This window comes from Nicotiana tabacum, chromosome 24 (genome assembly GCF_000715075.1).
Source record: "Nicotiana tabacum cultivar K326 chromosome 24, ASM71507v2, whole genome shotgun sequence".
Taxonomy (NCBI): Eukaryota; Viridiplantae; Streptophyta; class Magnoliopsida; order Solanales; family Solanaceae; genus Nicotiana; species Nicotiana tabacum.
Window position 1 is genome coordinate 63,687,506 of NC_134103.1, and position 27,856 is coordinate 63,715,361.

At 37.7% G+C, this 27,856-nt stretch overlaps 2 protein-coding genes and 1 long non-coding RNA gene across 5 annotated transcripts; 2 read left to right on the forward strand and 1 right to left on the reverse strand.

The window, feature by feature from the left end:
• Positions 1-4,662: 4,662 nt before the first annotated feature.
• Positions 4,663-16,463, forward strand: LOC107795072 (uncharacterized). Of its 3 annotated transcripts, none has more exons than XM_075247819.1 (6): positions 4,663-4,783; positions 5,437-7,133; positions 12,762-13,751; positions 14,146-14,371; positions 14,844-14,986; positions 15,856-16,463. In XM_075247819.1, exons 2-6 carry the CDS (start codon positions 5,460-5,462, stop codon positions 16,171-16,173), a joined length of 3,351 nt encoding a protein of 1,116 aa, XP_075103920.1. In that variant the 5' UTR covers positions 4,663-4,783; positions 5,437-5,459; the 3' UTR covers positions 16,174-16,463. The 3 variants fall into 3 exon arrangements, with proteins under 3 accessions (XP_075103920.1, XP_075103919.1, XP_016473122.1); XM_075247818.1 differs by having other exon boundaries at positions 4,693-4,783; positions 5,460-7,133; XM_016617636.2 differs by lacking the exon at positions 4,663-4,783 and adding an exon at positions 5,031-5,064.
• Positions 16,464-16,936: 473 nt separating this feature from the next.
• LOC107795073 (large ribosomal subunit protein eL42) lies at positions 16,937-19,545 on the reverse strand. Its single transcript, XM_016617640.2, has 4 exons — positions 19,423-19,545; positions 17,609-17,788; positions 17,317-17,391; positions 16,937-17,221 (listed from the first exon to the last, which is right to left on the reverse strand). Exons 1-4 carry the CDS (start codon positions 19,423-19,425, stop codon positions 17,162-17,164), a joined length of 318 nt encoding a protein of 105 aa, XP_016473126.1. The 5' UTR covers positions 19,426-19,545; the 3' UTR covers positions 16,937-17,161.
• A 193-nt stretch (positions 19,546-19,738) lies between these two features.
• On the forward strand, positions 19,739-23,939 carry LOC107795074 (uncharacterized). Its single transcript, XR_012706727.1, has 3 exons — positions 19,739-19,912; positions 20,096-20,187; positions 23,188-23,939. It is a non-coding gene; the product is annotated as an uncharacterized LOC107795074 (long non-coding RNA).
• Positions 23,940-27,856: the final 3,917 nt, after the last annotated feature.

A 27,856-nucleotide genomic window follows, 5' to 3' on the forward strand; every position in this document is an offset into this window, starting at 1 on the left:
GAAGGGAAAAAGCCTTAATTGCAATACATATTTTGAAACATTTATTCATTTGCTTTCCCAACACATCTCCACAAAACCTTTCAAATATTTGTAAGCATTTTAACTCAGCACCCCAGTGAAATAACCTCGTTGCTCGAGCAAAGTGAGCATCACATTGGTAATTTAGAAGTTGCCCGCCCTAATGTGATGGGGGACTATGGCACTTGCATACCCTTCATTGGGAAAAATTTGATGTTGCGTCGCTTATGGTTGTGGTGGTGGTGGAGGTGGGGGCACATTGTCTTATTGCCCACGGCCTCAGCAGATTTATTATGGAACTTGTGGCATTTCTTTAAGTTGTTCCTCTTCGCCATCCACCTCTCCCAATGGTGTGTTTCCAAGCTCGTTGTTCGCCATTTGGAACCTACAAGCACTTCAAGAAGTTAAAATCACGAAAGTAAAAGAATATACTTCAAGAAACAAACTCAAGTATATAGCTAACACTGTAAACTCCCCTGCAACGGCGCCAAAAATTGATCACGTCCAATTAACACCCCAATTAAGGGAATATGAAACGGTCATTACAATAATATACCCAACGCGAGTCGGGATCGAATCCACAAGAGGTTTAAATTGCGTGTTAAGGTAAATACTCAAGAGAGAAACTTGAAATAACTAGATTTGACTTCCAAACAAAAGTGTGTATCAATTTTGCTAAATTAAACTACCAATGATTTTGACTAAGCTAGCAAACAAGTATTAATTGAAATATTTTTGAAGTTTTGTCAAATAGAGAAAACCTAGGGTTGTAACTTTAACCTAGGTGTAAACCTAATGGGTAGAGCAAATATATGTTTGCTTGGAAGATCAGGTTTTGTTATGACTTTCAATACACAAGTACTCACCCAATACCTCTAGGTAAAGAATGATTATGCCCACATCTCTCAAGTCCAAATGGGTAGCAATGGAAGTAATTGAATATGAGTCCAAGTTAGATTATCCCTATCTCTAGTTCAAATTCTTTAATTAAACTAATCGATACTTCAACTAGTTCAATTTCTTGTTAGCCAAGTTTTTTTAGACTAAATTTCTCATTCTCAAGTAAGAAAAAAGTCAAATAGGCATGAATCAATGTTTGCAATCATTAATTCTAACTTTAAAGCATAAACAAAACTAAATAACAATAACTCAATCAATAGCAAGAATTAATATTAAACACCCATAAGTTTTAGACATTAGGGTTGGATCACAACCCTAGATAAACATCTAGCTACTCATGGCAATGAACATAGAAAGATAAAAGGAAGAAGATATTAAAGTCATAAAGCTAAAATAAAATGGAAAATAATTGATCATCTCTAATTATAGCTCAAAGTTTTCCCAAATAGCTAAGAAAAACTATAAGTTGCTGCTACAATACAAAAAGACCCCTAAAAGTGATACATGCCTATTTAAAGTGCTCCGAAATTTCTGACAAAAATACCATTCGGAGGGCTCTACAGCCGCACTTGAACTTCTGCGGTACGCACTTTGGTGGGTTAATGTTGGGGGTGCTTTCAGTTGGAGGATTTTTGCTGCCGCACTTTAGCTTCTGGGGCCTCACATGAATTTTTGTGGGCCACATTTGAGGAGGCTTCAGACTTATTCGATTGCACATTCTCTAATATTTCAGGCTTTGTCAGTGCGAACTTGTTTTCCGAACCAAGTGCGATCACACATTTTTAGTCAACGGACCGTACTTCTGCCAAAAATTCCTGAAGCTCCAGTTCTTCTGCGGCCGCATTTCATCTTCAGCAGACCACACTAGCTTTTGCGACTGTAGATGGAATTATGCGGACTGCACCTTTCTTAGCATTTCTCCTCTTTGCTGAACTTGGCTAGATCACCTCCTTTTCGAGTTATTTTTCTTCATTTAGATCACATTCTCCAGCACACCTGCAATTCAACTATTTCCATTAGATTCGGAGACAAAAATTATTACTTTCAGACTAAAAACTAAAGCAAGAAGATACTAATATGTGGTTAAAATCCACACTTATCAGGTTTTGGGTAGAAATTTAGGATTTTGTATTTTAGAGATTTAGACCTCGATTTGAGGTCGGATCTCGAAACAAATTACATATTTGGACTCGGGGTGAATGGGTAGTCGAGATTTAGTCTTAATTTTGGATTTCGACCATGTGGGCCCGGATTGATTTTTTGTTGACTTTTTCAAATATGATAAAGGTCGAATATTTTTGGTACTAGGGTAGTTCCTAAAGCTTGTTTTGACGTATTTGAGTAATATTTGACTAGATACTGATAGTTTGGAGGCTTGTTCAAAAGAAAAAGTTGTGTTGGATTGTTGAATTATGTCGGAAAAAAGTAAGTGTCTTGGTTAATCTTGATTTGAGGGAATTAAGATATAATTATTTCTAATTGCTATGTGCTCTATGTGTTGGGGTTGTGTATATACAAGGTGACGAGTGTATATGCATTTGCCATGGGTTAAGCATGTGGGTAGAACTAGCTTTATTTATGCCATGTTGCTTTATGTGTTATATCTTCCATGCTCAAAATGGATTGTGAAACTCTTTGATTTGTTCTTATTCATGTTAATAACTATGTGATCTTGTTGAGTGATTAGGCGTTAAATTATTGAAATATTGATTTGGCTACTGCTACAAAAGTGATGGTAAATTCTCAAATGGCAAGCTATGTTCATTCGCTCTTCTTGATATTGTTTGTGCTTCCCGCCTTGTTTGGTATTGTCTTACATGTTTATTCTTGGTGAGGAAGAGTGAGTTGAACGAAGGATGCTATCGTGCTTGTCAGGAAGGTTGATTGTACACGAAGGGTATTTCTGTGCTTTTTTATATATTAATATCATTGCATGAAGGGTGTTACCGTGCTCGAGAGTAAGAGAGAATATGCATGATGGGTGTTTTCGAGCTTGTGATTATATTGTGTGTGTAAGAATGAGAGTAAAAGTACGAAGGGTGATGCCGTGTCATTTGTTGATATTGCTTGTTCTTTATTTTACTATATAGATTAAGGACTTGGTTATGTTGTTTCGTGGTTATTTCGGAATGCTTGTTCGAGGTGCTTGTAGAAGCATAAATTGTTGTTTACATTAGTCGTATCTTTTCTTATTTTCTCGTTCTATACCTCATTACTTTTATTCTTGTTACTCTCTCACATGCTATTTATCTTGTCATCTTACTTGCTATTTTACTTGTTATCTTGTCTCGTTATTTCTCGTTACTTAATTATACATGCTTATATGTAAGTGTCTTGTCTTGGCCTCGTCGGGGTTAGGATCGATACTTACAGAGTACATTGGGTTGGTTTTACTTATACTATATTTTTTTACTTCTTGTGCAGATTTTGGTGCTGATTCTGGTGGTACTCATAGAGCAGACTAGCTAGCTGGCGGAGGAGACCGAAGGTAGTGCTGCACTCTCGTTCTCATAGTCTCCTGTCTCATAATCATATTAATATTTATTTATTTCGAACAGTGTAATGTTATTCCAAACTTTGTATTTTGTTAAATCTGTAGACGCTTATGTACTCAGTGACTCCAGTTTTTGGGAGATGTTAGATGGTTGGAGGTTTCAGACATGATCTAATTCTTCTTAATTCTATCTTTTATTTATAGTATCATGTCATTACGTTTCACATTGCCTTTATTATTGTTATTTGTTGGCTTGCCTAGCAAATATCGTTAGGCGCCATCACGATCCCTTTTGGTTGGAAATGTGGGTCGTGACATTGTTCTTGTTTGAGTTGTTCCTCTTTTGCGGTGGCTTTCTCGTTGCGTTTTATTTCTTGCGATCTTCGTAGTTGTAGACGTTCTATTGGTTTCATGGGAGAATGTTTGACATGCCCTCCCATTATAAGCTTGATTTTGGTTTAGATCTCTCAATAACTACAATTGTGGCTAATGAGTTTGGGGAACTTTCCCTCCCACAATTTTGGTTTAAAATTTGTGAATTTCGATTGAAGAAAAGAAAAACTCAAAGAACCTATTGTTGAACAAGAAAGGCTGAAGGGATGGGTCGGGTAACGGGTAGGATTATGAGTAGAATTTTTAATTAAACCGAGTAGATTAATAGCCTGTTTGGCCAAGCTTATTTTTGGGCCAAAAGTGCTTTTGGCCAAAAATTGAGGTGTTTGGCCAAACTTTTGGAAGGAAAAAAAGTGCTTTTGAGGAAAAGCAGAAGCAATTTTTGAGAAGCAGAAAAAAGTAGTTTCTCTCCAAAAACACTTTTCTGAGAAGCACTTTTCTGAAAAATACACTTAGAAACAGTTTTTAAAAACTTGGCCAAACACTAATTACTGCTCAAAAGTACTTTTCAAATTAATTAGCCAAACACAAACCGCTTCTCACCAAAAATATTTTTTTTAAAAGTATTTTTGAGAAAAGCACGTTTCAAAATAAGCTGATTTTAGAAGTTTGGCCAAACAGGCTATAAATTAGGGGTGAGTCTTTTTAATAAGGAGGTTCCACGTGGCCCTCCGTAAAAAATAAGGATAAATCTGATCCATAGCATAATAGCAGGGTCTGAATTAACTAAATAGTAAAATAATGGGTAAGTTTAAATAATTTTTGATAGTAGAGAGGTATATTTGGCCCTTTTCCGAATTTGAAGTTATCAAACCCTGGACTAGATTTCTCATTCTCATATTTGCAAAGGCTCAAGTCTAATATGTACTTATATTAGGACCAAAATGGTAAAGAACTTTAAATAAAGTTTCTAACATATCATCAAACCAGTTTCTCTCTCTGTGATCTCTGTTGTGCTCTCGTCAGTCGATCTCCGAGGTCAGCTCTTCCTCCTTCCATTTTCTAAGCTTCAACTACTAATCCCATTAGTATCTGAAAATTGTTTTCAATTTAACTCTGTCCAAAGATCGGAACTACATAATAGAGCTTTTAAATTCTTGATTTTATGCTTCTATTTGAATTTAGTTATCTGATTTAGTTTTTAAAGTCGTCTTCTCTATATACCTCAGATGCAAAAGGAACAATAGTAAATTCTATATATCTTCAATGGAAAAATGTCAAATTTGACTAACAAAGCGGAATGGATATAAATGATTCATGTAAGTATATAACCAACCAAACTGTTCTAGGATTGAGACGTAGTAGATTGACTGATATATATACCCCCTCCTTTCCAATTTATGTGATGCTGTTTGACTGGACATAGAGTTTAAGGAAAAAAAAATAAAAACACTTTTGAAACTTGTGGTTTAAAACAAACCATAGATATTTGTGTAACTGATTATCTCATTAAGTAAAATATGAAGTTTAAGTTATATTGTTTCCAAATATAGAAATGTGCCATTCTTTTTGGGACAATCTAAAAAAGGAAATCCCATCATATAAATTGGGAGAGAGGGAGTACTCTATACGAAAGTTTAAATTACTATATTTCTGAACTTTTTGGTATTGGATATATGTTAATTGTACAGTTTTCACTGCTGGTTGTAATCAGATGGAAAACGGAGAGGGGACTAAGGAGCACTTAACTTCCGCGGTGTCCTCTCCTTTTGTTCCACTGGGAAATGAGTTCTCATGGCAAAGTCAGAAATCGGAGGATGGTGATGACATAACTGAGTACTCGTCATGTGATGCTGAGTCGGAATTCGAGAGATACTGCAGTGCTAACTCGGCCATGGGCACTCCAACTGTTGGAGGTTCAGTTGTGACTGCATTTCATGAGTTTCCTGGAAGCTTCAAATTAGGGGATGACAGTTATAGAGTAAAAGGTTTTAGGGGTTGTAAGAAGTTATCAGATTTTAGTGGGGTGGGTCCTTCTACTAGAGGAAGTGAATATAGTGGTGGAAAGGGTAGTGCACGAGAGGAGGGGTTGGTGGGTATCGGAAAGGGATTAGATTTGTATGGTAATGCAGTATTCATGGATGAGGAAACGTTTTTACAAAACATGGATATGGGTGACGAATGGTACGTCAAGGATGACGAAATGCCAAACATGAGGAGTGACGATGGTACTAAGTTATGCTTTAACAGAAGTTCTTGTACATCTGACGAATATAAGAACGGCGTACTCATTGAAGGAGACACTGAAGCTTCGGGAGTTGGTAATAACACATTGGAAATTGAAGCAGAATTTCAGAGGGATATTGAAGCTGTAGATGGGAGCTTGGAGGTGTCAAGTCCGCAACCTGGTACAGCAACTGGTGGAGCTGAGTGTTTGGATGAAAGTGACGCCTCCTCAAGATATGAGTATTCAGAAGGCGAGGATTCAATGTTCGGAGGTAATACAGATGATGAGAAGAATGATTCATATTTCAGGAAAGAAGTAAAACACTCACATCAAGAACATGACAAGAATGAATATAAGCTCGTTATGGGTTCTGCAGTAGCCTTTGGTTCAAATGATTGGGATGATTTCATGCAAGAAAATGGAGAATTTACTCCGACTTTAATGGTGCACAATGAACTTCAAGCTGAAAACCAACCAAGTATTGAAAGTGAAAATGGATGTTTGAGTTCTGCTTCAACTGTCAATGCTGAGTTTTCAAGTGTAGGTTTAACAATGCCTAAAGAAAAGGAGAAAGGTACTCTTCTGCCCAGTTATCATGGCCAAGGTGGTAATGAATCAACTGAGCACACCACTACTTATAATTTGGATCCTTTGAGTCTTCTGAACCAGGGGAAAGGAGAGAACGCTGAAGGTGAGAAACCGATGCTTGTTAAGAACAATGAAACAAGAAAAGTCAATGAATCAGCGGAGTTCCATGACAAGTCTTCTGTTCATAATATGTTGCAAGTGGACCATAATCCGCAAAGACAACGAGGAGAAGCCTCTTTTATAGAGGGTGCTAAACTTAAGGAGGAAGTATTGGAACCGACAGATCAATGTGCATGTAATGAGGAAGTTATTCACATTACTGATGATCTTGTTTCTAGAAAAGCTGCGCCTGAGAACTTAAGATTATTCTTGGAACCTCTGTCTCATTCTGCTACAAGCAAAGATTATCTGTCTATGGAGCATTCTGATGATAGAACAGTGGAACTATCAGCAGACAAGAGCTCATCTCCTTCATCAGCATCAGTGGCTAATGATGCTACAAGGACCAAACATGGAACGAGGAATAGTTCGTCCTCCGTCAATTACTTGGAAGACCATCTTACATCAGGCAAGGTATGATTCTTTTCAAGAACTCTATTAGCACTTGTGTCTTCTTTGTTTGCAGTTTGCATCGGATCAATCTCTGCATTGTTATTATAGTTTCTTCAAATTTTGTCATGCGAATGAAATCGATAAGGAAATGCATGACCAATTTTTTGGATTGATGACATTTTCCTATAGAGTAATACCTCTTCAGAGGTGGAAAAGTCCAGGTATACAAGTGGCACACAACAAGTGGAGAACCTACACAAAAACATGATTCTATACAAAAGCCATTTTTAGATTGCTAATGTAAATGCATAGGATGAGGTTGTCAAATGGAGATATAATGTTATATGATCTATGGGAAGCTAAGCTTATGATACAAACTGCATACTGATTGTTAAGAGCCATGCATATCTGTTGTTACATGAGATATAAAAATTTGCAACATTTGCATGTTTCCATTTTTAGTTACATAGCTTGTTAAAGAGTGATAGCTAATTGGTGACCCATTTTTCAATGCTTGCTATGAGTAATTGCTTCACAATGACATATATGTATTGCATATCCATACACTAGGTTAAGGCTTTTACCTGTTTTTTCCTTTTGTGATGGATCATGCTGGTAGGAGGAGTCTAGAATCTACTTAAATTTGAAAATCTTTCAGCAAAATTTCAATGAAAATCCTTAAAATTGAAAGCATTAGGGTGCTTAGGCAGAGTTATCTTGTTGCTGTAAGGTGGCTGCTTTATCATGGAATATATGTTGCTTAAACTTCTGTTTTCCCAACACAAAAATTATTGTTTAAATGAATATTTGACATTACTGCCAAATTATATGCACGTTTAACAACTTAGTTATCTTGGATATCACTTCATCCAGGAGGCTTTTTAAAAACCATACGTATTTAAATGAACTTATGTCAATCTTTTCATTAACTGAGCATGGCGGTGCCTGTGGATGTTCTTATCCGTTTGCTGATAACAAGCAGTGGTATATGTAAGCACTAAGGGGTTGTTTGGTACACGGTCTAAATTATCCCGGGATTATAATCCCTAGACTAATTTATCCCACCTGAGAGGTGGGATAAAGTAATACCAAGTTTGATGGGATAAGGTGGTATAAGATGAGATATCCAGGATTAAGTTTGGGACTAAGTGGGCGTTTGGACTTACGAATTGTAAAATTCCAAAAAAAAGTGAAAAAAAATTTCAAGTGAAAATGATATTTGAAAATTAGAGTTGTGTTTGGATATGAATATAATTTTGGGTTGTTTTTGAAGTTTTGTGAGTAATCTGAGTAAAAATTTTGAAAAACGGTTTTTTGGAGTTTTTCAAAATTTCGAAAAATTCTAAAATGCATTTTCAAGTGAAAATTGGAAATTTTATGAACAAACGTTGTTTTCGGAAAAAAGTGAAATTTTTTTGAAAGAAAGGGAAAAATTTCTTATGTCCAAACGGGCTCTAAGTTTATACCATGTTTGGTTGACGGTATAATTTTATCCCGGGATAAATTTATACCATCAACCAAACATGGTATAAATTTAGTAGCATACTTTATCCCATTTTGTCCCACCTTATCCCGCGTACCAAACGACCCCTAAACACTTAAATTTAATTGAATTTTTTAGGTCCAATTATATATCCAGATTAAAGTTGAATCCAACTTCATATGGGTTTAACAATTAATTTGGATGTTACAAGTTAAATAAGTCCATTTTATTAGTTACAAGATCAACTTCATCTTGAGGCCCAAACTTATGTTGTATGTCTAATAACATGACATGCCGGGTCAAATCCAAAGGCAATGAGATAATGCCATGTATTCTAATGATGTGGCATGCCAAGTCAAAATAAGGACCAATCAAAGCTGGCACGTGTCAAAATGATATTTCTTGGCTAATCAAATACAATCTTATCACTTAGCTTTTGTGATAGGCTTGATGACTCACATGAGTCAATCAAAATCATTCGGGTGAGTTCATTTACAGTTGGACTGCCTATCCTCTACAACATCAAATAGGGGGTCACATATTTCTCCGATGATTCAGAATTGGATAAGAGGTCATTTGGAATGTCACAAAAGACCATTCACAAGTGGAGATTAAGACATTAAATACATAACTCTTTAATAAGAGAGAAGTACTCAACGGAGTTCTTCCTCGAGATAAATCTAGAGTTTCAAAGGTTGTCTGGCATTCTTGGATATCAAAGACATCACGAGGAGGTCTACGTCATTTTTTACTCAAAAAATACGCTGCTCTAACCCTTGAATCAAAGAAAAAATTTAGGAAGAATTAAGTGAATACATATAATTGCGTTCACAAAGATCTATTAGTAAAATCTTTTCTTTTCTTTTTTATGTCTTTTCGTGATTGCAGTATGTTTTGCATACTCGAAATTTGTCGCGAATATCCAATTATATGTTGTCTCAGGTTCAAGATCAGTAAGCTAATCGAAGGCATTCCCTTTCAGCGTACAAGCAAACTGCTCAACTAACATATCATCATGAGTTCCAACTTTGCTACAAGTCTTGACAAAGTGGGTAATATTTGTCATCAAACAACAACTTAGTGCTAGTGCTAATCCCTTTCTTAGCTCTCCCGTGTGGGAAGGTTTAGTATACAATTTTTGTTTTCTTGATCGACCCATTGGATGCCCTTTCAAAGTCCAAAAGATCGATTCATCATTGAGATACCACTTTGGAAGGGCTAGAATTCTAACCTTGTGTCAAGACCTATGAGCCAAGGGATAGGACAGAGATTGGCCCTCTTTGCAGCTTTAATGGTTGATAGCTAATCTATATTGGTAGACAATTGATCAGTTTAGCCTATGGTTTGGAATAATACAACGAACTTTGTAACGTTCCACCATACTGCGTCGTGATGGTATTCGTGATCTTGTAGTTGTTGGACCGTCGGTCAATGTGGCCACTGAAGCAGATTGTTTTGCATTTAAAGCGTTAGACGTCTTGGTGGAGATTCAACAACCTCTGCTTGCTGTGTCGAGTTGTCACTTGACTCTCTAGGATTATAGAGCTTATCTTGCTATAAATTCGGCAATTGAATATTTATGTCTTCAACCAATTTCTCAAGGCTTCGATAGTTTGTTCCATCACGTCAAGCTTTTCATCCATGTTGGTTTCATCAATATCAGGGTGTTGACCTTTGTTGATGCAGATGAATTTGCCGAATCCTCGAACTCGTCAAGGTTGGAGCTAATTTGAGAGACTCTATCAGATGGAGAGAACATGGTGTTACCCCCCAAAAGTTGTAGTTGTAGCCTTGAGCATGTTCGAGTTATCAGAACGAGTGCGATCATGTTTAGCTGATGCAACATAGTAAATGTTGTTGAAGCAGTACTGTTGTTCTTTCTAAAGGCTACAGTTGATCTTTGAAGTTTGCAGGCTTCGGTTTGCAAGATGGAGAGATGAAGGGCAAAGCTTGTCCTATCGAGCGTGCGATAAAGTTGTTCGCAAAAAATTCGAGTTTACAAAAATAAATTGCAATCATGAGACAAATATAAAAACAAAAGAAAAGATTTTATTATTATATCTTTGCGAGTAAAATTCAGTTATTCTTGTGATTTTTCTCTTCAAAGTTTTGTCGTGATTTGAGGGTTGGATCAACGTGTTTTTTGAACAAAGGATGATGTGAACTTCATCGTGATGTATATGATCTTCAAGAAAGTCAAGCAGCACTTTGATACTCTGGGTTAATCTTGAGGAAGAGCTCTGTTGATCTTTTGTGAACTTCTGAATGACCTCTTCTCCAACTTTGAATCACCCAGAGAGAGAGATATGTAATCCCCTACTTATAGTTGTAGGGGGTAAAGCGATCCAATTGTAAATGAATTCTCCCTAATGATATTGATTGGCTCATATGAGTCATCAAGCCTATCATAAAAGTTATATGATAAGATTGTGTTTGATTGGCCAAGATATGTCATTTTACACTTTGTTGCCTTTGGTTGGTCCTTATTTTGACTTGGCATGCCACGTCATTTAAACACAAAGCATTATCTCGGCATTCCCATGTCACTGGACGCATGGCATGAGTTTGGGCCTCAAGATCAGGTGGATCTCGGGCTTAAAACTAATAAAATGGACTTGTTTAACTTGTAAAGTCCAAATTAATAATTTAATCCAAATGACGTTGGATTCAACTTAAATCTACATGTATAATTGGACCTATAAAATCCAATTAAATTTTAAGTGCTTACAATATACGAATGATAAAAAAAGATATGCATAATCATGCAATGACATATATATGTACAACAAGGACATGTTTACATCTTTAGATGTTTCCTTTTTGTTGCAATTGTGAAATTTGATTGATTTGTGAGGAGTGGTTGATTGATTGGCAATTGTGCAGTTTGGTTCAATATGAAATGGATCTTTGGTCTGCTAATTGAGGAGAACAAAGGTGGAGTAGGTGTTGGTGGGGGTGTGTGCTATTTGACGATGATGAAGAACAAACAAAAAATAAAATGATTAAATCGCAGCAATTAGTGAGAGGCTTCTTAAGAAAACAAAAGTAAGAAGAATTCACTTTGTAAGGGAGATGATCATAAATAATAGTAATATTTACTATGAAGTTGGAAAAATTTGTGATAACTAGATTAATGCTTATCGGTTTTGTAGTACCTACCCTATACATGTTAAGTGGATTGGGCTGGACCCAATCTGGTACATTAAGTGAAGAGCCTGTGGGCTGCGTTTGGGGCCAACCCCTAATGGGATAGTTAAAATTTGAGAAGGGGTGAGACAGATCCAGCCCTTGGATCTTGATCTCTCAAACTTAAGTGAAATTTGAGCTTGGAGCTTGATGTCTCGTACTTCAAGCACTAATCAATAGCTTGAGAATCAATAGTTGAGAGCTTTGATAGATTAAAAAGAGAGGAGAGAATTTAGAGTTGAAGGCTGAAGAATAAAGTTGGGGATGAAAGGTATTTATAGTTGAGAGATTTTAGGGCCCAAACAGTAATACTCTAAGTCAAAAAAGGGGGAGGGGGGCAAAATAGTTGTTGGCTTATGGGCAAAAAGGACCAAAGAAATGCCATTGAACAATGGCCGGAAACAGCTAAAAAACACTGATCAAGAATTCAAGATTTTTAAATAGGGATTGGGCTGGGCCAGTCAGCCCAGGGCTCGTATTGAGCCGGTCCAACTTCCCGCAAGCCCTCTACGGACCCCTTAATTTCCCCTGCGGGGCCTAGGCTCAATTGACCGGGCCCGGCCAGGTAAAAAATGGGCTGACTCAACCCACTTGTCACGTCTAACCTCTACCTTGGAACAACCCAAAAAGTTTAAGTGGAGAAGTCCTCAATTTCTTCCTCCTTTTTACAAAACTTTTTCCTTGGAACACGTTCTGATTCATATTCTACAGCAAATTGACTTTAGGTGATTTTTTGCTTTTGTAAAACCATTTGTTTGGCTAGCCAAGGTCCTTCATGTTGATAGTTATATTTTGCAGGAACATGTGAAATAAGTAGTATTTCGTTTGTGCATGTATTTTCTGATTTCTGGTTTATAGGCGGCTGCCTTTTCTTTTCATATTGGGTTATTTATTATACTCTCTTGCTTTTGTTAATTTTTTCTAAAGTCCTGTATACAAGGTTCCTTGTCTTGATGCTGCACTTTATCGTCCTTATGCAGACACACAACCTTGAGTTGAACGAGTTCTATAATGAGGTTGTTCATGATATGGAAGAAATATTGCTAGACTCTAGCGAATCTCCTGGGTTTGCTCTTGGAAACAAGATACATCATTCTTATATACCTCTTCCTTCTAGAGATGGTGGTTCTACTGCTTCGACTTCTGTTACATTTGATGTTAGTCCTGATACTCAACGCCCTGTGAGATTTGATAGAGTGGAGGTCGTTGGTGCAAGACAGAAGACAGGGGATGTTTCACTTAGTGAGCGGTTAGTTGGAGTGAAGAAATACACCGTTTATAGAATAAAAGTGTGGAGTGGTGAGGATTATTGGGAGGTTGAGAGGCGGTATCGTGATTTTTGTGCCCTCTATCATCAGTTGAAGAAGTCATTTGCAGATCAAGGCTGGATTCTCCCACCTGTCTGGTCTGCCACTGAACGAGAATCACGAAAGATTTTTGGTAGTGCTTCACCTAATGTTGTTGCTGACCGAAGTGTTCTCATTCAAGAGTGTTTACACTCACTTCTCCATGACAAGTTTCGTTCAGGTCCCCTCAATGCTCTGATTTGTTTCTTGTCCCCGTCAAAGGATGTTCCTAATTCTCCCACTTCTGATACAAACATACCTCAGTCTCCATATTCTTCAAGAAGCACAAGCAGAGGGGATGTTTCCAGCTTGGGGAAAAAAATATCCCTAATTGTTCATAAAAGGCCTCTCAAATCAAAGAAACAGCTGCTAGATGAGCAACATTATTCTTGTGCTGGTTGCTACAAAAGTTTTGATGATGGAAAGACTCGGATACAGGAACTTGCACAGACACTGGGCTGGGGCAAGCCTCGTCTTTGTGAATACAGTGGCCAGTTGTTCTGCTCTTCATGCCACACAAATGATATGGCTGTCTTGCCTGCAAGAGTTCTACATTGTTGGGATTTTAATCAATACCCAGTTTCTCAGCTGGCTAAGTCTTATCTGGACTCTATATATGACCAGGTAATGAGAAAATCATGCTGAAAAGACTTGCCAAACTTTTATGCTTCCAGAAACTTCCTCATCTTTAATACCAATCTACTTTCAACCATTTCTCGCCCAAAGACTTAAACTAGAATGCATTGCAATTATCATTCCTAATATTATTAAGTAGGCATTTGGCTGGTTAGTAATGCATAGAGTTGTTCCTTCTAATTGAGAAGAGGCAGTAAGTTCCAGTGGTGAAAGTCTTTTAGTTTTGTGGTCTTCCATCTGGGTTGTATCATCCTGCCCCCTCCTACTTCTCTGTATGCATATCATTGTATGAACGGATGAAGTGGAAGATACATTAGCAATACATTGCCAACCTATGTTAAGAATTAGATACGACTTATAGTTCATTCTTCTACTCTTGCAGCCAATGCTTTGTGTCAGTGCAGTCAACCCCATGCTGTTCTCGAGAGTCCCAGCACTGCAGCATGTCACAAATATCAGAAAAAGAATAGAAAAAATCCTTCCGTTTGTTCGTTGCCCGTTTCGGAGTTCCATCTACAAAGGGGTTGGCTCTCGAAGATATATTCTTGAAGGCAATGACTTCTTTGCCCTCAGAGATCTTATTGATCTCTCCAAAGGAGTCTTTGCAGGTTAGTTTGTTAAATACAAATTTATACTCATGAAGGATGGTTTTAACTTTTATGTGGTTTTCCTTCTTTTATATTTTTGGTATTTCTCTCCTACCGTCCCTTATGTTTTTAGTTGAAGAGTACAAGTTGGGGAAAATATTTGTAGCTCTTTGTTTCATTATGATCCGTGAAATCCCCTCCCCCCCCCCCCCCCCCAAACTAACTAACTAAACCGTAAGTCCATAACAGGAAGTGATATCAATCCCCTACTTTAGCATGCATCCTTCTTGGTACCTTTTTATGGTTTTAGTCTCTGCTGCTTTCCGTGATGCATCCTGATTGTCAGAATTGGGGAAAAAAGGATCCAAGAAAAGAAGAGTGGGTTAATGTCATTCTCCATAATATAGACAGCCTTTTTCTTTATGTGATTACATTTTGAGCAAACTGTCTTATCTTTTTGGTGTTTTTGTTTTGGCTACAATTTCCAAAGCAGCATTACCAGTGATGGTCGATACTGTCTTGAGAAAGATTGTGGAGCATATAACCGACCAGTGCCTAATATGTTATGACGTGGGAATCCCCTGCACTGCTCGGCAAGACTGTGATGATCCCTCCTCTCTCATTTTCCCTTTCCAGGTAGGCATGTCTTAGAGGGTGTTTGGCTAAGCTTATAAGCTGGTCAAACTGGCTTATAAGCACCTTTTGGCTTATCTACGCGTTTGGTAAACACTCAAAGTGCTTATAAGCACTTTGCTTATAAGCTAAAATCAGCCATAAGTCATAAGCCGGTCACCCCCAACTTATGGCTTTTCAACTTATAAGCACTTTTAGTTTGACCAACACTTTTACTAGTTTATCCTTAATAATATTTTCTAATTCACAAAATACTTTTCCCAAAATAAATTTCTTAACTTTCTCTTCATTCCATATTCGTTATTAATTCTTTTCTTTACAAAGAAATTTTTAATTTATAATCTTTTGAAAAAGATTCAAGGGTATTTTAGTCATTTTAACAAAAGATAGCTTATCAGCATTTTTTAATCAAACACATCAACTGCTTATTATCAGTTTAAGCACTTCTATTTTAACACGTAAATGCTTATTTTTAAAATCAGTTTCAGCATTTAAAAAAACTTTTCAGCACTACAAGTTTATCAGCTATTTACAATCAGCTAATCCAAACGGGCTCTTAGTCTTAAGTTCCTCAGTTATTAAACCTTCTTTCTGAGGTTCAGATGTTATGTATCTTATGTACTACCTGCGTATGTAGGAAGATTTTAAGTACATTAGTTACCATGACTTCTTACCCAGTCTGCCAAAAATGTTGCTAAAGTAGTGTTGACCTCAAGTTTAAAATTATATTCGTGAACATGATGAAATTGTTAACTTAAACCTTACTTGCATAAGAAAAGGTCAATCCTGCAAACGATATTAGAAAGTAATGCATGCCATTGTCAGAATGGGTCATAAAATACTGCTGATTGACATATTTATCTTTTGACCAGGAAGGAGAGATTGAAAGATGCAAATCTTGTGACTCAGTTTTCCATAAGCATTGTTTTAAGAGGATATCATCTTGCCCATGTGGCACTCGGTTGAAGCCGGAGCAGGAAGGCAATGCAACTAAGGGCAGCCAGAACATGGGCAACTGGGGAATTCTCTCCTTGGACTTGCTGAGAAAGAGGGCAGACCTCAGTAAGGGGCTCGTCACGGGATTTTTAGGGAAGGTAAGGTCACTCAAGTCTAGCAGGAATGAAGACGAGGAGCATGAAGACAATAATGCCATTATCTTAATGGATTCATTGCCAATGACCACCCTCTGAAGGGCTGTACATACAGAGTCTTCTCTTTTAGCTTTTGAAACTACTGTGATTAGAAGCTTGTACTTTAATGGAGGCCTATTTGGTCTTGTCCTCCCACCAACTTGTATTCTTTGTGAGTGCGCAATGGTGATTCTTTTAATATCTCACAATAATCGTCCATTATATCCAGTCAGTCAGTTGTAAATGAAATATACATGATATTTGCTTGTAAGTTCAGAAGATACATTTGTATTCATTTGAAGCCTGACGGTCACTACTTGACATGGTTCATTGGATTTATTATTTGTTCCTATCTGGGTTTAGGTTATCCTACTACTCAATTTTAGTTAAGACTCCATCACCGAATCCATTTGATTCTGACAAGGGGATGGCAGTTCTCCCGTTGCTACAGTTAAAGAAGTTTTTTTGGATATGAAACTGCACTTTCATTTAGTTCTTTGCAATTGGAGAAAGGATGGAAATCTTAGAACTGCATGTTACATTGAAGTCCAATGTAACATAAGCAGATGCAGATGCACAGATGCAACCACTACCTTACGCATAACTGCATATATACCAAACGTACGACGATTCTTTTGAGAGTTTGATGCAGCCAAGGGTAATAAAGCAGCAATAACTTAACTTGCAGTGCTTGAATGTCCATAAGGAAACTGCAATCATACTAAAATAGGAAATTAAAACAAAAGCAATTATAACGTAGACCCGACATACAAGAGCTGATGCAACCAAGGGTAATAAAGCAGCAAAACTGGCTTCCAACAGCTTGAACATCAATAAGGGAACAAGAATCATACTAAATAGAAACTTGAAAAGTACAACTTTGATCTCCTGATCAAAATGTAATTAGCACAACATAGTATTTAACTTCAATCTTAGAAAACAAAAGCTCTTGAACTACACGAAGAAAGCAAAAAAAAAAAAAAAAAAAAAAAAAACAAAATCTAAAAACGTATAACAGAAAACTATCAAAGTTTGCATCACAGGCAATTTAGAAAAGAGAGGTTCCCTTTCCTTTCTTGTCCCCACCAATCTCAAAATGCTTGCACCTCTGCACAACCAAGGACAAGAGTTTAACTTGTAAAATAACAGGAACAAAGCTATTGTTAAGGAAATTATAGAAGCAGAGATCATCATTTAACATACCTTGATTGGGTGCTGAGAGACATGCTTGCACCCCTGGCATTGCAACCTTAAGACAATCTTCTTTGTAGTTTTTGCCTGGTTTGGAATGGCAGAAGAAACGGGAGGCAGATAAGTGACACTACAAAGTAGCTTAGAATGTTTAACACCACTACTAGTGCATAAATCATTAAGCTTCTTCTTGTTACTCTTATTTTATCAAATCACCAAAAAAAATTACAATATGGCTATTAAAAAGATATTAGAAGGGCTATGAAAGAGTTTGTTCATCACGAAACCTAAAAATGCTTCTCACCTTTTTGTGGAAGACGGGCTTTGTCTGTCCACCATAACCTGACTGCTTGCGATCATAACGACGCTTTCCCTGGGCAGCTAGGCTATCTTTTCCTTTCTTGTATTGTGTGACCTTATGCAAGGTGTGCTTTTTGCACTCCTTGGATTTGCAGTAGGTCTTCTTTGTCTTAGGCACGTTCACCTGCAAGAGCCGGAATCAAAACCAAGTTAAACAAGCCTGTTCGTCTTCGTGTATGAAACCGATGCTCATCATTTGAATAAGTGGTTATTGAATAAATAATTTAAAATCAATCATATCATGAGAATGACAAACTCTAATTATGGTTAACACCATTATTTGGTTAAAGGCTGATTAAATTAAGTAAAACTCCAAATCAAATCATCGCTAAAACTATATATAAAAAAACATAACTAGCTTCCAAGGGAAGAGAATAGGGCATGCAAGAAAAAGATGACAAGTCAAATAGCAGGCATGTTTCACAAGAAAACAGTTATAACAAGCAGAAGGGCTGCTCTCTCATCTCTTTCAGTGCTCTGCAAGTGGTAAGATTTATCAATAATATCACCCTCAACTTATAAACCGTGCCTCTATAAAATTCAAAACTGTGCATATGCTCTTTCCCTAAGCTCTCTTGTAAATTGTGCTCTTAATTCAACATCTCAATCCACTTTCAAAGCCTCCTTACCAATAACTGCAGCACAACAGGCGCCCCACCCACTAGCTTACTTGTTCTGAAGCAGCTCAACTAGTACTAAAGGTGTACAAGGGCTTCACTACCCTCCATCCAGTACAATCCCAATTATGATACGTGCGTAAAAGGAATGGATGAATCTAGGGGTGAGGGGATCAATTTGAACTTGACAGGAGTTCCCAAGAAGAGCAATTGCAACGACAAAATAATAAGGGATACTTAAAGTTAATTTGTGATTGTCCAAACTCTTCAACCAAGGTTAAGATGTCATGGAAGGTCAAGAAGTATGTCTGAACATATTTTTTATAATCAAGAAATCTCTGAGAGCCCATGGCATATGGTTCGAAACTCGACGGATAATGTACTCCCCCTCTACCCTTCTCTACTTAAATTCCAGGCTTTTGTAAGGATTCAAACCAGTGATGTGCGTCTAACCCACACATCACAAGTTGCGGTCTTACCACTAAACCAAAGCACTATGAAGCAAGCATGCTTGAACATTTATGAATAATGGAACAAGTCAACCTACTTTAATTTTGTTGTTGAAAATATCAATATAATTGCACAATATTCTAGAGGGCTCAAAATCAGTTCTAAAGTTGCAACATCAACTCATTTCATTTCCCCTCAAAATAAATTTTGTTCCCACCTTAAATCCCGATGGAGGAAAAAAATACTAGGTGATTTCTTACTATCTGCCGTTAGAGTTACTCGATACCTGTGATAGTGGGAGGCAGCAGGTAGCGGGTACCAGGTAAAATGGTTAACGTGTGCGCAAGCTGGCCTGAACATGACTGTCATAAAAAATTACAATTTGTTCCTACCCATATCCAACAAACTTCCACTGCTAATAGATTTAAGTAAAACCATACACATCAAACAGCATAAAATTTTTAGACTACTTATTAGAATTCGTTCATACAAAGAGAGATAAAAGGTGCACAGCTACTAATGAAAACAGCCCTCAAATTGAAGTTTCATTCCGATATATATCCAGACAGTTTTTAAGTAAATGCTACTGTAATTAAATATACACTCATTCATCAAATTACAAAAAATAATCATTTCCTTTCCTAGTGAACGAAGCGTGATGAATTCGAGTAAGAGGGAGCATGAGAGTTACCATTATCGCGGGCCGAGGATTAGATTTATAGCCGTTCAGCAGTTACAGCGGCAAAGACCTTGGCTTAAGGATGAAATTGCGCTTTATACAGCCGGCGCAGTCTACTTGGCGAGTGGAATTTGTAGGCCGGCCCAAGAGTTGGTGTTAATGTGATCATGACCATTGGGCCTGCCTAATTGTGCCGGGTCGTTTGGTGTGGAAATGGCATAGGGTGGCCACTTTTTAAGGTGCTATTTAGTGTTTAGCCACCAATTTTATTACCGAGCAAAACGAGCCACTACTCTATTATAATTAATACGAAAAGATGTTTTTACCCTTTCTTCATGTCTTTTCTTTTCCAAACTTTTTTCATTATCAAAAGTTCAAAACCCTCGTTTCTCTCCAGAACTCAATCTCTCGTTACTTCCCTACAGACAGTAGGGAATTTCTCCAAAATTTCGCATGGGTTTTCATCAAATTTCATCGTTGCAGCAATAATTTCAGTTGCAGAGTAAGTTCAGGATAATCTCTACTTTTTTTCAGATCCTAATATTCACTATTTTCTCCATTTTCTAGGTATTTTTTCAGATCCTAATATTTAACTTTTTCTAAAATCAACTGCATCTAGACTCTGTAAGTTTATTTATGTTTGCTTCATTTTACTTAGACGGATGATTACACTTTTTTATATTAGCGGAAACTTGAAGAACACTTGTTTCAAGTTTGAAGAACTTCTCGGACTCATTAATCGATTCGAGCAGCTAAGAAATCGTCGCAGTGAATCAGGTTTGATTCTTTGAGTATTAAGCTCAACTTCTGCTCGATCGACTTCCTTATTTGTAGAACTAAAATTGTTGTCAAAGAAAACTAGTCACTATGGAATATAGTTTATACTTTATAGTATATGTGGGCACAAAATCCAGTCTCGTTGCCATATCCTTTTTCATATTTTCATGCCTATGTGGTGTCTGTTTAGATTTCGGGTTTGTAGGTCAGTATCGTGTGAGATTATTACATTATATGTTACCTTGGGGCGGATCCAGGGGACGGAAAGGGGTTCACGAAATTCCTTCACTAAGAAGTTAAACTATTTATAAGGTTTTATATATATATATATATATATATATATATATATATATATATGATGCGAGGGGGTGTTAACGCTAGGTTGAAAGTTTGGAGACAGACACTGGAGTAAAGGTTTCAAGTTGAGTAGGTCGAAAACTGAATACTTGGAGTGCAAGTTCAGTGATGAGAGGCATGACGAATAAGTGAAAGTAAAGATTGATACTCAAGTCATACCCACAAGAGATAGTTTCGAGTATCTTGGGTCTATAATCCAAAGCAACGAGGAGGTTGATGAGGATGTTACTCACCGCATTGGAGCGGGTTGGATGAGATGGACGCTAGCTTCGGGGGTTTTATGCGATAAGAATGTGCCCCCTAGACTTAAGGGCAAGTTCTACAGGGTGGTGGTTAGACCGGCTATGTTTATGGAGTTGAGTGTTGGTCCGTCAAGAAGTCCCATGTCCAGAAGCTGAGCGTAGCTGAAATGAGGATGTTGAGATGAATGTGTGGACATACCAGGAAAGACAAGATCATGAGTGAAGTTATTAGGGACAAGGTTGAAGTGGCATCCGTGGAAGCCAAGTTGTGGGAATAAGTTGCCTTTGGCGAGCTTGAGGAAGGGCAGGGGTAGTCCAAAGAAGTATTAGGGAGAGGTGATTAGATAGGACATATCGGTGCTGCACCTAACCGAGGACATGACTAGTGATATGAAGGTGTGGAGGTCGAGGATTAAGGTGGTGGGTTGATATGTAGTTATGAGTTTCTCCTAGTTTGCCAGTAGTACTAGTAATATTCTTGTTGTTGGTTGAAAGTTACTTCCTTCTAGTTTGTTATTATCAACCACGTCCATTATTTTTGAAAATTACTACTGGAAATTATTGCTCCGTGATTGTTACTATTTTATGCTACTCTTTCTCCCCTTTTACTGGAAATTATTACTCCCTGATTATTACTATCAGACGCTACTTTTTTCTCCTCTTTTTCCTTATCGTCTTTTGTCTCCCTCTTCTTTCTCCCCCCCCCCCCCTTTCTTCTTCTTCTTCTTCTTCTTCCCTTTTCTTCCTTTCCATCTTTTTTTGAGCCGAGGGTCTATCAGAAACAGTCTCTCTACCTCTTCAGGTAGGGGTAAGGTCTGCGTACACACTACCCTGCTCAGACCCCACCTGTGAGATTATACTGGGTATGTTGTCGTTGTTATTGTTTTGTTATATATATATATCAAATTAACTTTTCTTCCACTGCAAAACAAAAGACAACGAAAGCAACGTTGCATCTTCGTTAAATTCCAAAGGATAGTTTGTAGCAAGGTTGGCAAGCTCATTTCCCTTGCAATGCTACCTTCATTTGATAGCTATTCTATTTCCTCTTATAGTAATTATAAACATGAAACTCCAATAACAGTTTTCTAACTGAATATTAGAATCTCTAACCAGATGACATGTAAGATTTAAAGCCAATTGTATATGATATTAGGTGAAAAATTATAGTATAAATAAACACACAATGTATGTATAATTTAAGTCTAAAGCAGTGAGTGTGCCTATACCATTTTCTGAATCATGAGTACTTTTGGTGGGGTTGCTGTGAGTGTGCTTTAGGTTTGATCAAAATATCTACTATTTTATCCCTAAAATACTTCTTTTAAAACAAAACTCCTCATATAATTTCACTCTCTCCTAGTTTTTCAAAACCTAAATAGCCCATGCCTCTGCAATTCTCTACACCAGATTTCCATCGGCAATTTGAGGTAACAAAATTCACCTGTCTTCAGCATATTGTTATACCTATGTGACGTGTATTAATTATTAACCTCAAGTAACAGATTCCTACGCTTAGTTGTATATTTCTATTGTGGGATATTAACTGTTAGACATGTATTCTCTTATTTTTAATAACGAGTAATAAAAAGGGATGAAAGCAACAATACCTTATAGAATATAACGTATATACTTAGAGAAAAGACAATATCATCCTAAATTTCTCCATTGTACTTGATTTTTTCACATATTTACCATAAACAATACACATTATTAAGTGCTTGTTTCTTCTCTACAAATACTTTGTGCATTATTTAAGTTTTTTCCTTAATTTTTGTTAATTTATACTCCCTACATTCTAATTTATGACTGTATACTTATCATAACATAAATTATATTTATAAAAAATGATATTATCTAATCATTTTTGTATTTAAAATAACATAATAAATAGATTATTTTGAGTTTGAATTTATTTAGAATCTAAATTTTTGAAGGAAGTGACGCCTTTAGTAGTGTAAATAGTTATAAAAGTCATTAAGTCGTTTTAATAGAAAAAAGAGCTTATCAACACTTTTTAACCAAACACTTCCGTTGTTTATTATCAATTTCAGCACTTTTATCCAAACACATAACTACTTATTTATTTAAATCAGTTTCAGCACTAAAAAAGCTTTTCAACACCTAATGTTTGTTAGCTACTTTAAATTAGCTAAGCCAAACAGGCTCTTAAACTTATAAGTCAAGAAACAAGGGTCCAAATAAACCCAAAAGCTTTCCGGAACGGAACTAACCAACCCTGCAAGTCATAAAATCATAAACACACATGTGTGAAGCATAAAAAGGGGTAACGAGGTGATAAGTGGGGATTTTGACTGCTTATTAGCACCTTTTAGCTTTTATTTTAGTCCGAAAGTATTGAATTATGTTCTCGAAACTAATAAAATTGTGCAAATTGCAGGAATGCTAGAAGTTTGGTCTCCTGAGATGAAATTGGACTCAAAAAGGAGTGTTCCGAAGCAACAGGTAATAAAGAGAACAGAAGCACAAATGTGCAATCCGCAGAAGAAATTGCGGACCGCAGAATTCCATTTGCCGCCGCAAACCAAGAAGAAAAATTTAAAAGAACTTTCAGCAATGTGCGGACCGTACATGAATTGTGCGGCCGCAGAACTGGGCTTAAGAGTCATAGATCAGAGAGTAAGCAAAAATACCAGGTCCAGGAGCCTTTATGAAGTGCGGACCGTACAAGAATTGTACGGCCGCAGAAGATTGCCTCGCGGCCGCAGTCCAAAAATGTGCGGCCGTAGAAGATTGCCTTGCGGTCGCAGTCCAAAAATGTGCAGCCGCAGAACTCACATTCCTACCAACTGAAGAAATCTGCGGACCGTGCATGGAATTATGTGACCGCAGAACCTACTGATGGGCATTTTTGTCCGCGATTGTTTGCCCTGTATAAATAGACGAGTTTCACAAAATTAGGTCAAGTTGGAATATATAAAACTGTTGGAGCCGTTTCTTTTAGCTATTTTAGGAAGTTTTAGCTTATTTGAGTATTTTAACATTAGATTTCATCATTTTAATCTTCCATTATGAGTTTAATTAGTTTTTCAACTTTATTTTCTTCAAATCCCATTATAAGTAGCTAGAGTTTTACTAGGGTTATGACCCAACTGTGTAAACCTTATGCGTGATTAATTTTATGCTTGTTTATGATTTGGTGTTGATTATCTAACTTAGTTCATGCTTCAATTTTAGAATTAATGGTTGCAAACATTGATTCATGCCTATTTGACTTAGTCTCTACTTGAGAAAGAGGGACCTAGTCTAGGATAACTTAGCTAACAAGGAATTGGGTTAATTGAGAGATTGATTAACCTAATTAAAGGGTTCAAACTAGAGATAGTAAGAACCCGACTTGAGCTCTTATCAACTGTTTTGGTTGATACCCATTTGGACTTGAGAAAGCCAAATTGGGCAAAATCACTCTCTAACTGAGAGGTATTGAGTGGGTAACGTGGAGTTGAGAGCAATAATACACCCTAATGATATCGGAAATTTATAAACATCTTTATCCCATTAGGCAAACTCCTACGTTATGGTCACATCCCTAGGCCTTTAATCCAATTGGAAAAACCTCAAAAACATTTATCTATAATCTATTTTCTTTAGCTTGCATTCATTAGAGTAACAATAGAAATAGAAAACAAAACCTTGTTGTGGAATTTCAATCTTAGATAACCCATTTGCTTGCTTCAAATATATACTCCTAACACCCTTCATAACTCTAAGTGGATTCGACCCCGACTCATAGTTGGGTAATTATAATTGCATACGACCGTATCATATCTCCTATAGAGGTGTGTTGTAGACGTTATCAATTTTAGGCGCCGTTGCCGGGGACATAAAACGGTGTTAGATATATATTTGAGGGTGTTTTCGGAATATCTTCTTTTCCTTCCATGTTACTAACTTGTTTGAGAAATCGTAGGTATAACCATGGCGAACAATGAGCTCGGAAATTTACCTTTGGGTGATGTAGACGTCAAGGATGAGCAAATTGATGAGGTTCTTCTTGAACCTCAAGCCAATAGAATAGGCCGGGTGCCTCATGACAATGTCCCCGCCCCATCACCACCTCCACCACAAGTGGCTCCACACAGGATATTACCTAATGAAGGATATGCAAGTGCAATAGTCCCTCCCCGTATTAGGGCGGGCAACTTTCAAATCACCAATGTGATGCTCACTTTGCTTGAGCAACGAGGTTTCTTCACCGGTGCTCCAACTCAAAATGCGTACAAATATTTGAAGGGGTTTGTGGACACTTGTTGGGGGAGCAAACAAACAAATGTCTCTGAGGATACATTGAGGCTAAGGCCTTTTCCCTTCTCTCTACGGGGGAAAGCTTTATATTGGTTGGAATGATTTCCAAACCATTCCATTCACACTTGGGATGAGTTGGCGGAAAAGATTATTTCTAAGTTCTTCTCTCCGGGGCACATGGCTACACTTCGGGATGAGATTTTGGCATTCAAGCAAGAGCCGAATGAACCACAACACGGGATATGGGAACGTATATAACAATGGTTAAGGAATGTCCCAAAAACAATATGACGGAGAACATGATTCAACAAACTTTCTATCGTATGATTAACACACCCAACCAATGTGTAGTGAATCAACTTGCCGGTGGGAACTTCATGACTACGCCTTATGCGGAGGCGAGTGAGATTTTGGATGAGATGGCAGAAACGTCATCGGCTTGGCAATCCCGGGCCAATGTTCCACAAGGTGACCCAAACATGATTCACCTTCACAAAGAATTGCAAGACCATGGGCAAGCCATTGCCGAGTTGACAACCACCATGAAGCAACTAGCAAAGGCCCAAGTAAAAAAATGCAAAATCCCAAGCAATTCAATGGCATGGAGGGAGTGAACATGATGGTGAACAAGATGAGGACTAAAGGTCCACAAGTGCAAAATTGAGTGGAGAATTATGTGCAAGAAGATAGTGGTTTTGATCAAGATGATTCTTATAATGAACAAGAAGAGGAGGTGTAATATGTGAACAACTTTCAAGGGGAAATAAACAACTTCCAAGGCCCAAACCAACAACAATAGCGACCTCAAAACAATCAAGACAATTGGAATTCTAACAACCAAGAAAATTGGAGTGGTGGCAACAATCAAGGGAATTGGCATAACAACAACTATCAAGGAAATTGGAGTGGAAATAATCAAGGAAATTTGGGGGGGGGGGAGGGGGGTAACAATCAAATAAGATGGAACAACAATCAAGGCAACCGGGGGTCGGACTTTCAAAGGCCTCCAATGTATCAACAACCGAACAACTCACCTCCTTATCCTTCCTGTGGTTTAAGTTCTTCAAACAACGAGATGGGGCATATTGAAAACATGTTCAAGCAAACGATGGAAAAGAATGCCGATTCGGATGCCCAACCTGCCTCACACAACACATTAATTCGCAACTCAGAAGTTCAAACAGGGCAAATCTCTCAAGCTCTAAATTCTCATCCTAAAGGGGCAGTACCAAGTGACACGGTAGTAAACCCAAAGTGTGAAAATAATACGGGGGCATTCCATGGCCATTACTACATAAAGTGGAAGAGGTGGGAATGCACCCACCTCAAGTCAAAGGCAACTTGTGGATGATGAGAAATTGGTGCAAGAAGAAGAGATCCCGAGAAATGAGGTGCAACCTAATGATGAAGTCCGAATTGATATTGATGATAGTGTGGAAGAGACTCAAGAGGAGGTAAACATGTCTAGGGATCATATTATTGACATACTGGAGCCAGCAGTGCAAACGATTAAGGAACCATTACCTAAGCCTCCACCTTTACCTCTATACACTCAAAGACGTGCTAAGCATAATGGTGAAAACCAATTCAAGAAGTTTATTCAAATGATGAAGAGTCTCTCAATCAATGTGCCATTAGTTGAAGCTTTGGAGAAAATGCCCGGTTATGTAAAGTTCATGAAGGATATCGTGACAAAGAAGTGGTCAATGAATTTTGAAACGATAAAAATCACTCATCAAGTGAGTGCAATTGTGCATTCAATGGCTTCTAAGTTGGAGGATCCCGGTGCTTTCACGATTCCTTGTACAATTGGAAGTGCCGAGTTTGCTAAAGCTCTTTGTGATCTTGGGGCAAGTATCAATTTGATGCCCTATTCAGTTTTCAAGACTCTGGGGATTGGGCAACCAAGACCCACCTCTATGAGATTGTAAATGGTCGATCGTACTATGAAGAGACCCTTGGGACTGATTGAAGATGTCTTGGTTCGTGTTGATAAATTCATTCTTCCGACGGATTTTGTCATTCTAGATTGTGAAGTTGATTATGAGGTGCCGATTATTCTTGGAATACCTTTCCTTGCTACGGAGAAGGCTCTTTGTGATGTTGAATCTGGAGAACTTACATTCCAGGTTGGTGATGAAAAAGTGGTTTTCCATGTGTGTAAGTCCATGTGGCAACCAAATAGCAATGAGGTGTGCTCTTTTGTGGACTTGGTGACCGATGTTATTGTTGAAGACACAAGTGCTACAATCAATGTTGGTGATATGTTGGAGGCGGTATTGCTCAACTTTGATGATGACGAGATGGATGGCTTTATGGAATGTGTGAACTCTTTGCAAGGAATGGGTTCATACAACTATGCACCCCGGAAATTGTCCTTGGATCCTGAAAATAGGACAACTCCTCCTACAAAGCCTTCTATTGAAGAGCCTCCTACCTTGGAGTTGAAGCCATTGCCACCACATCTTCGGTATGAATTTCTTGGCCCTTGTTCTACTTTACCAGTTATTCTTTCCTCTTGTTGGACTAACGTGCATGTAGATTCCATATTGGCGTTGCTACAAAAGAGGAAGAAGGCTATTGGGTGGACATTGGCGGATATTCGGGGGATAAGCCCCACCTTTTGCATGCATAATATCAAGTTGGAGAATGGAACCAAACCATCTATTGAACATCAAAAGACACTCAATGAGGCTATGCAATAAGTTGTCAAGAAGGATATTATCAAGTGGTTGGATGCCGGGGTTGTCTACGCCATCTCCGATAGTTCGTGGACTTCTCTGGTTCAATGTGTCCCAAAGAAA

Bases quoted from the DNA above. Each gene is read 5' to 3' on its own strand.
- LOC107795072 (XM_016617636.2), top strand. The intron at 13,752-14,145 runs GTAATGAGAAAA...CTACTCTTGCAG, and splicing joins TGGACTCTATATATGACCAG to CCAATGCTTTGTGTCAGTGC. The intron at 14,987-15,855 runs GTAGGCATGTCT...TCTTTTGACCAG, and splicing joins CTCTCATTTTCCCTTTCCAG to GAAGGAGAGATTGAAAGATG.
- LOC107795073 (XM_016617640.2), bottom strand. The intron at 17,392-17,608 runs GTGAGAAGCATT...ATTCCAAACCAG, and splicing joins AGCCCGTCTTCCACAAAAAG to GCAAAAACTACAAAGAAGAT. The intron at 17,222-17,316 runs GTATGTTAAATG...TTGGTTGTGCAG, and splicing joins TCTCTCAGCACCCAATCAAG to AGGTGCAAGCATTTTGAGAT.